At 37.2% G+C, this 9,651-nt stretch overlaps 1 protein-coding gene across 1 annotated transcript in view; it reads left to right on the top strand.

Moving 5' to 3' along the window:
- Positions 1 to 8,955, top strand: part of LOC140245039 (choline/ethanolamine transporter flvcr2a-like) — a 54,921-nt gene extending 45,966 nt beyond the window's left edge. Inside the window, exons 7-10 of the mRNA XM_072324632.1 lie at positions 664 to 769; positions 4,672 to 4,783; positions 5,302 to 5,348; positions 7,915 to 8,955. Coding sequence (XP_072180733.1) covers positions 664 to 769; positions 4,672 to 4,783; positions 5,302 to 5,348; positions 7,915 to 8,130 — 481 coding nt within the window. The 3' untranslated portion in view covers positions 8,131 to 8,955. The remainder of the gene's footprint in view (positions 1 to 663; positions 770 to 4,671; positions 4,784 to 5,301; positions 5,349 to 7,914) is intronic.
- The last annotated feature ends 696 nt before the right edge of the window (positions 8,956 to 9,651 follow it).

Below are 9,651 nucleotides of genomic sequence, written 5' to 3' on the forward strand. Positions count from 1 at the left end.
CTTTTTAATTTGTAGTCCCTCAAAGTTTGTGTTTGAGCTGACAAATGCCATCTATCTCTTTCTCTCTCCCTCCCGAAATATAGTTTGGTCTACTTTAGCTCAAACTTTGTGGGACTGCAGATTGGAAAATAAATGACATTTCTTCAAATACATTTCAGGATTAGACAGGAGTGATACTTCTGTACGACAAAACGAGATCCTAAGTACATCTCTTACCCTGTATGCACCCTAAAAAGGGAAAAAATGAAAGGGAGACAGAAATACGAGGGCCCAGTTATGCGGCACTGATATTATGATCACAAAATATACGCCCTCTATCGGTGTGTTGCTTTTAATGGCGCAGTGGCGTCCGTATTTCGCCCATGAGCGTACTATGCGAATTCACGAGAGTAAGCCCTCTTAGCGTAGCTTCTATACTCTTTGGTCTCCACGACTCGGCCACGACTAAGAGACAGCATAGAGATGTGTTGCAGAGGCGTCCCAGAGACAAGTTGCAGACCGGAAAAATTCTCCACAAAAATTGACCATGTTTGATTCTATGGTGACTCTGCGGAGACCAATTTGTGAGCGAGGAAGGGCACAACGCCGCCAATCAAACTCTGTCGAGTTTGTAGTGTGATGTAATTTCATCCCCCATTCCCTAATAATTTGTCGTGACTGCAGGTTCTTCATGACAGGATATCTTCCACTTGGATTTGAGTTTGCTGCTGAGCTGACATTTCCTGAACCGGAGGGCACTTCGTCTGGCCTGCTGAACGCTTCAGCTCAGGTACAGATTACAACAAATCTTAATCTTCTCCTCTATATGTTACTAGATTGATATTTAAAGAAGATAAGTGCTTTAGATGATTAGTGTTCAGATTAAATATGGTAAGTATTGATGATCAAACTTAATTATGATAATGCTCAATGAGTAATTTCAAATTCTGTGCTAGTGCTAGCAATGGTATTGAATCAAGCTCTAACACTTGGTCAGATAACACAAGTTATACAATTTAGAGCATTGATCATCAACAGTGGTGTTGTCTTCACAACACCCGATTGTTTTGTCGTCTTTTGGAGAATGGTGTTTTGTTTTGTTTTTGTTGAAGTATGATATTCTTGTTGGAAACCTTCCATTTCGAATTAAAGCAATTAAATTGCAGACTCTTGGTTTGAAGGCAAGCATATACTGTTGACTGAATGTATGAAATGTCATTAAATGGTAATACAGTTAAACTCGCATAAGTCGATCTTCTCGGGACTAAGCAAAACACATCGACTTAGGCGATTTTCGACTTGTGCGTAAGTCGAAAAAAATCGACTTACAGTTTCACCACACGTACATACATGTATGTATAATGTACATGTATGTTGTCTACTCTGGAGCCAAGAGCTGGAGCGGTGTGCCGCAGCACGGGTCGCCCGGCAGGGCCGCGGTTAACTTTGCATGGACAGTGCATTAGTATTGGCACAGGTCCGATTACATTACACCCTTGTTAAACCTTGGGGAAGTGAATATGAACGATATTTGAGCAGTGATTGATTCCAGTTTACCATACTGTGGCTTGAAATGCGTGTAGAGGTGCAATTCTGATTTACCCGTGCCCGTAACTTTCCCCCTACTTTCCGCTTTGAAAACTCAGCAGCTTCATCCATTATACCACTCCACTGCACAGCGCTGCAAATGCCAAGCTACACTGCAAGCTCAATACTTGTAAATGAACGCATGTGTACTGTACGAACGCTGTACGTACGTAGCGCGACAGCTGACAGGGCTGTACCAGCGGACCTCGAAACACGAAGAGAGTTCAACGATCCCATGATATCGCTTTGAATTTTGATTTTAGATCATTTTTTTGTCACCTCAAACTCATCTGACAAATAAAATAATGATTGAGTAATAAATAATGAATAATAAATGGCAGTGATTTATTACACAATAAAATCTTATTCGACTTAGGCACAGTAAATTCAATGGTTTTTCCGTGAAAGTGTTCTTGGAATTTCATCGACTTAGGCGAGTATTCGACTTACAAAATTCGACTTGTAAGTTGAATTAATACACGTAAGTCAATGGGGAAAAATCGGGACTTTTTAAAATCATCGACTTACGCGATTATTCGACATATGCGACGTCGACTTAGGCGAGTTTAACTGTACTTTTAACAAGGACAAAATGCTGTTAGGACATTACTTTATTGCACTTTGATAGTAAATTATATTATGCAATTTTGATACTAAAGACTGTTGACACATGGCAGCAATGGAGGATAATTGACTGTAATTGATTATTAGCTGGGAGCCATATTTGTGCACTTTTACCTGTGTTCATTGTCATTCCGTTCTTTGTCTGAGTAGTACATTCTTGTTTGCTCACTGCACACCAGCTGTGGGTATATATATTTGATATTGCCTTGGAAATGAGGTAATTTAGAGAGAAACTGCATTGGGATTTCCTCCCATTAAGAGAGAAATTGTTCAAATGCAAACACATTTTGGTGTTGACACAGTTTATTCCTCTGTTTGATGTCCTACAAAGAGAGGTTAGTCAATATGCTGACTTCTTGTCAGGTCTGATAGAAGAGCTTAAACACTAGTGCCCTGTGCATATTTACACTTTTTGCTCATGTCCGTGAGGGCATGTAACACATTTGCATCTTACCACATGACAGTGTCAGTATTGTTATAGAGATCTAGATCAATGTCTTCTTGGCATTTAGTCTGCCTTCCAGACCTTCAGCATTTCCTTCTTCTGCTCCAAAGAGAATTCTTGCCACATACATGTATTCCATAGTCTAGAGATGTAATAGTATTAGTAATAGAAATATAGATAGTAATAGTAATGGTTTATTCAAAATTCATTTGCAGCCATTCAGATGTCTGAATTGCAGAAAGAAAAATTGCATATGCAGAATTTTGTACATTTCTATTGGGTAATGACATACATAATCATACAATCATACTTTGATTAAAATGTAAGGTTATACAATCATGTAGTAGTGTTACTGATATATTTTGAGGCTAATTAACTCCAACTATAAATGTGGATTCAGGGAATGCAGAAATATCCAAAGGACACATCAGTGATGTTTAAGGAAAATCTGACAATCCATTGAAAAGTTCTGAATTTTGAAAGGTTTGGTTAAATCATGCCTGGATTGTAAGAGGCTATGAATATTTGTGTTGTCACAATAATGGGAAGAGATTTCCACATATTTTCATTTTTTGTAGCATACATGTATGTTAAGAAAAGAGCACTTTACCTTATTCACAAGGCAGGGAAATAATGTTGCCCGTAACATTTGTTAGCAACAAGGTGATGGAACATCTACTTCACAAAGAAAAAGATTTTGTGACATTCTTTCATGTTTTCTTTCTGTCGGTCCACTATAGTGACATCTCAAATTCTTGTAGCCTTCTTATCTAGTGAAAACAGCACATGGTTATACAGTATCATTGAAATGAAGAAATGGTGCACTGTTTTGCTGGCATTTCCCTCCCTGTAGAGAGTTGATGAAGAGGGAGAGGGGAACTCTGATAAAACATAGTGTTAGGTGTGGTTTTTATTCTGGTATCTCATCAGTTTGGCAATATACTGGTAGTATTCAGTCCTTTATACTGTTAAACCAGTAACATTTGCAGCATGAAACTTTCATAAATTGAAGCCAACAGTCTTTTTTTTTTTTTTTTTTGCGGGATGAAATTTTTTGCAAATTTCCACTGGCATTCAGTGCATTGTGCAGCCAGAAGCTTTCCCACGTATTTAACTTTTGTGAATCATGCATGGCTCCTTGTGAAATTCGCAAAAGTTTCAAGCACGCAAACATCTATGTTTTAACAGTATATCACATGTGAAACCATTGATCTTCTCTTCCAGATTGAAGATAAGCAATATGGTATAAATGATATATGACCAAAGTGATAAATATGGCTCCCCATGTTGTTATGAAGTGGGGAGAGCAGTGATCGTAAGGGAATGTAATGTACCGGTAGCTCTTGCTCCTAGACTAGTACAATGACCTGCAAAATATCTCAATGTCGGTGCAGGCGAGCAAGTAGCGATGTTGGGGGTCACTGAACAGCTGTCACGACGATTTACAGTCGTGAGCGCTGATTAAGGATGAATGTTAGTGATCGATCCTTGCTTCGGCACGATACACATACCAAACCTCCAGGTTTGTGTTTCCACGTTCCTCAAACTTCTGTGCAGGTGCATCATACATATCATACCCGAGTTCACACGTAGGAGAAGGGGTATGCTCTTTCATGGAACCGGTTTCAAGCAAAATATCTGTGATTCATGGTTTGCAAACTTACAATGAAATCCTCATTAGAAAATTAATTTCGGGACATTCATTGCACAAAACAAATGAGATGTCATTCTAAGATAACACTGCAGTCAGTCTTCAACATATTTTGTAGCAATCGTTGTTGTTGTTGTTGTTAGCTGTCAAAATAATGCTGTATGAAGGTATTTTATACAAACACAAAAGTGGATCAAAATTGTTATTCAGCCGACAATAGTATGTACAGAGGGAGGCATTTAAGAAATGTGCAGGATTAATGAAATGGCTATGGTCATTTGTGTTTCAGTGGACATATCAGTTTTATATTTTTGATTGTCAGAATTTGAGTATGAATGTGACTTATGAGCTACTTGCATGTGTGTTTTTGTTTGTATACTTACAGACATTTGGCATCGCCTTCACCCTGATCATGGGGGTTCTCGTCAACAAGCTCAGCTCCCTTGTCGGGAATATCTTCTTGTGTGTCGCTCTACTAGTAGGAACAGTTATCACAGGTAAGTTTAGATCTTTCATAACAAAAGATTGTGGACTGGAGATGTTTGGCTGAAGGGGGGGGGGAGGGGAGCAGAAAGCTTAGTCTGTTCATTATTTACCTACAAAATAGGTATATTTTATAGAGGATGGAATATATTGCTATGTTACTGTGGACAGTGTAAGGCACACTACTTTCTGCACAGTCTGTCACAGGCCACTTTAAGTGAATAATCATGACGTGAACTAGTGTAGACTTAAAAACCTTTCATGTCCATAATAATCCATAATGTCCATAATGTTCATACCATAATTACATAAAGTTGTCCTTGTCCTTATTGTCTAGCACATTCCTTATTCCTTACTGTTACCAGTATTCCATTGTTTGAAAGTGTGTGTTTGTATATGTGTGTTCCTATGTGTTTTTCTCATAGGGCATTATATCCCAGTGAATGGGAAAGATGGAATGACTGAATATTATGTCATCTCATCAAGCTCTTGTTAATACATCAACTGTTATTCTTTTCTTCTCTTGATGCAGCTTTCATCAAAGCTGAACTGAGGAGACAAAATGCGGAGAAAGAGGAGGTAAGCCATTATGTGTGAGATCATACACCACAAGTACTATATAATTTTATAAGCTGTTATTTTCACGAGGGATTAGTTTTCACCAATTTTGCTGTTAAGTTTTACAACATGCAAAAATGTCGCCTTATGCTAGGGAAATAGTACACTTACAGTAGTCTCGATGTCAAATGGCAAAAAACATCAGTTCATGAAAATATCTGTGACCTCATTCACGAAAATAACAGCTTATACAGGAGGTCTTTTTTTATGTAGCCCTTAGGCTCTGGAGTTGAATGATGATCATATATATATCAAATAATACATCATTTATGTTTGGCTGAATATGTGATTGACAGATCATGCAACCACTCCATAGAACAGTTTGTTGAGTGTGAAGTCAGAGCACAAAAACGTGTTCCATGTTTATTTCATGGGTATCTTATTTGTTAAGTGGCATTAATTGGTGGTACATGTACTAGCTATCTTATCTGAAGTTTAATGGGATGGAGGGTTTACCTCAGAAGAGAAAGTTCACTAGAATGATATCAGCGAAATCCAAGCAATGGATCAATGAGGCCATGGTTTGTGTGACATTAAAGTTTGAGGAAAATCTGACTGCTGACTCGTCACTGAGTCATTGTACAAGGTTACTGAATGGGACCTGGAAAGAGCTGTGGTAGATAATGTGACAGTAACATCCCTTACCTGGAAATCTTCCTTTCATTTTGACCACCCCCCCCCCCCCCTACAAAAAATGAAGTGCAATATGATATTTCTTGAAGTCGTAAGAGAATCTTCTTTTGTCTTGATAGGAAATGGAATTCGATGATTTTTTTTTTTTTTTTTTTTTTTTTTTTGTATAGTGGACGATAGTGAAGAAAAAAAATAAGAAAGACGGTACATAAAGAAATGTGAACTGGGTGAATTTTATGATACTGAGACAGCTCTTCTAGGAGCCCACTGAAGGTTAAGTTATTTACGATGACTAACTGTCATTGACTTGGTCATGTCTTTGTTCATGTTTATCCTGTTTTGGTTCCTTTTTTTTCCTCTCATTGATCTTTTTTTAAATTTTTTTTTAAATTTTTTTGCTTGCCTGCAACCAACCAAAATGATGCTCTGTCTCCAGTGGCTAATAAATGCATTCCTTAAAGGACAAGTTCATCTTCATAAACATAAGGATTGAGAGAATGCAGCAATGTTAGTAGAACACATCAGTGAAAGTTTGAGGAAAATTGGACTATTGATGCAAAAGTTATGAATTTTTAAAAATTTTGTGTTGGAACCGCTGGATGAGGAGACTACTAAGGCTCGTGATGTCATATGAGTACAACAGTATAAAGAAAATGTAGAGAAAATTCAACGTATTTTCACTTTTTTCGCATAATAAAAGAGCACTTGACTTGCCTCTTTCTAAAGGCAATGGGAATAATATTACCCATAACATATGTCAGTAACGAGTCAAGGGAATGTGTACTTTTTTCAAAAGATGAAATTTTGTGAAATTCTCTTTATATTTTCCTTATATTGTTGTACGCATGTGACATACACTGCAGTAGTCTTCTCATCCAGCGGTGACTGCACAAAAACTTCAAAAATTCATAACTTTTGAACGGATTGTCTGATTTTCCTCAAACTTTCAATGATGTGTTCTACTAATATTGCTTCATTCTCTCAATCCTTATGTTGATTAAGGTGAACTTGTCCTTTAACAATAAATTCAGTCTTAAAACAAAAATGAACTGCATTTTTTCTTCCTAGTACAGCAAAGTCAGTTTTCAGTCATGATATTACTTGAGTCATCACCATATGCTTTGTTCAGGAATAGGTCAGTGAAAGGGATGGTATAGTATTGGTGGAGATGAGGATTGGGCTTTTAACATTTTGCAAGATACAGAAACTACTTATGAAATAATACAGAGCATACCATTCTAAGAGGAATTCAAAGTTAATTTGATGAAAATCGGTTTGGACTGACTGAGACATCCCTCCCCCCAAAAGTGAAACACAGCCATTGTAATAAAAGGTCGATCCCACCTTCTATTGGGATTGCTCTGTTTGGATAACTCGGCCATTTCAAGACCAATTTTAAGCATATACATGTTGAAGTCCTCTTGGACTTACATGCTCTTTCATATTTCATAAGAGGGTTCTCATAATCTCACCAAAAAATGTTAGAAACTTGAAGTTCGGTCTCAACCAAAACTATATGATCCCTTTTGAGTTTAGTATGTTTATAAAGAGATTGAGAGACATTTATGATTAAAATTGATCTGAGTTGAAAACAGTCTTATGCTTGATGCCAGAGTGAAAGATGAATTTTAAAAAAATATGAAGACTTTTTTTGTAGTGGCTTTTGATGCAAGAATTTGTCAGTGATAGTTTTGCTCTTATGAGGGAACATAACGAGAAGAAAAATCATGTGGTCCAAATGGCTCAAGATGTGCAGAGATTTTATGCAAAATATTCTTTTTGCCACCATGATCAACTATTGATACTCTCATATTGTTGAATCCACGATATTCATGATTACATGTTTACATTTTCCTTTGCTGATTGTCTTGCGTGTGTTGTGATGTTTCGACAGTTTGAAGACCCTGGCGAGCCGGAGAAGAATCCTCTAGCTAGAGCGAGAATAAGCAGCGTGAAATTTGAGGGAATTGAGGACGAAGACGAAGACGAAGACGTCGAGACGGAAATGAGAAAAGATGATGGTGATGATGACGCCATTGTAATTTCAGCGGGAGAAGAAGATAGACTTAATAATGTCACGGAAACAGAACAGAAGAATACACCGACATAACGCCTTGTAGTCCTCTTTTATTTTGTACTTCTGTATTTATTGCCCCCTGTGGCATTTATTTTTCTATCCCTGCGTGTACAGTTCCAGCACACGCATGTAATATTGTATACATGCAGAACGGTACTTCAAAAAAAAAATTGCTTTAAATGATTTTGCTTTGATTGCATATTCTATTCTTTAGTGAGATAGTAGATGCATGTAAGAAAGGAAAAAAATATGTATTATTGAAGCTGTTAAAGTTGCAGCATGCTATCAGGAAATTTTTGAAATTTATGAAATTTCTGCCAGAATGGATGCACCTTGAGAAGAGTGAAAGTTAATGATCTATTCGAGAGCTCAAATGCTGTAATATGACTATTACCTAAACTGCAGAGCACCTCTTCCCATGCTTTCAATACTGACGTGAGGCTACCAATGGAATGAGCTTGCCCTTTTGAGAATGCCAGTACTCTGGCCATTGAGCATAACAAAAGAAATTGGTATTTGTTGCAAGGTAACAAATCGTGAATCTGACATATATGTGATGTTTCAGTCGATTACTTTGCATACAATTTTATTGATTTTCAATAAAATGACAATTGTCCATGTCAAAATGGTCGAATACTTCCACTTGAATAGATATTAAAAAAAAATACAAATGACTAGAGAAAGCGATTGATGTTTATGACTAAAAAGCAGTAGTGTATACTGGATCATTATAAAGCATAGTTTGAGTGTCCATATAGTTCTTTGTGTTGACTCTCAAAATCATGTCAAATGTGAGGATGGAGATTGTATTCCATGACAATAGGTCACATTGATGGATGTACGTTCATGATGCTCGATGTGGAAGAAAGACGGTATGTTTTCGATTGGAAAGCATGTTTGGTCTTGTGACAGGAGAGGGGTCAGGCATAACTCATCAACCCATCAGATATATTTCAGTGTTTGGTATATGGTGGCAATGGCCCAAATTCATAAAGGTGGATTAACTTAAGCTCATGGATTGTGCAAATTTAGTCAACATAAATGTGTGTGACAGATTGCGTGCACCGACAGGCGTCCAATGATAACCATGCTCTGATACACATGTGTAAAAGGTAAGCCTTCTTCGTGTTGAAGTTCATGAACTAAACTTAAACTATATGGGTTTTATTCAAACTACCTTTATGAACTTGAGCCAGTGTGTCCAACACTCTTGGACCCAATACGTTGAATTGCCATGGACATTCATATGCAGAGTGCTGTACCAAAGATAATAGAGAAAATTGTGGATTAATTGTGACATAAGAGTGTGCCGTTGCAAGTGGAGATTGAAGAGGATTTCCTTTTTTTGTGAAGTAACCACAGAGACTCAAAATTTGAAACTTACTATTTTGATAAAATTTATAGGTATTTTTGTTGTTGTTTTTGGCTCCTGACATATGCTTTGCATTTGAGTACTAGATGTGCCATGCATGGGGTATTTTTAGATGTGAGGAGAGCAAGAGAAGTGATGAAAAGCAGGATAATGAAAGAAAATTAGTTTTTTTTTTACACGAT

Source organism: Diadema setosum, chromosome 22, assembly GCF_964275005.1.
Source record: "Diadema setosum chromosome 22, eeDiaSeto1, whole genome shotgun sequence".
Classification (NCBI taxonomy): domain Eukaryota; kingdom Metazoa; phylum Echinodermata; class Echinoidea; order Diadematoida; family Diadematidae; genus Diadema; species Diadema setosum.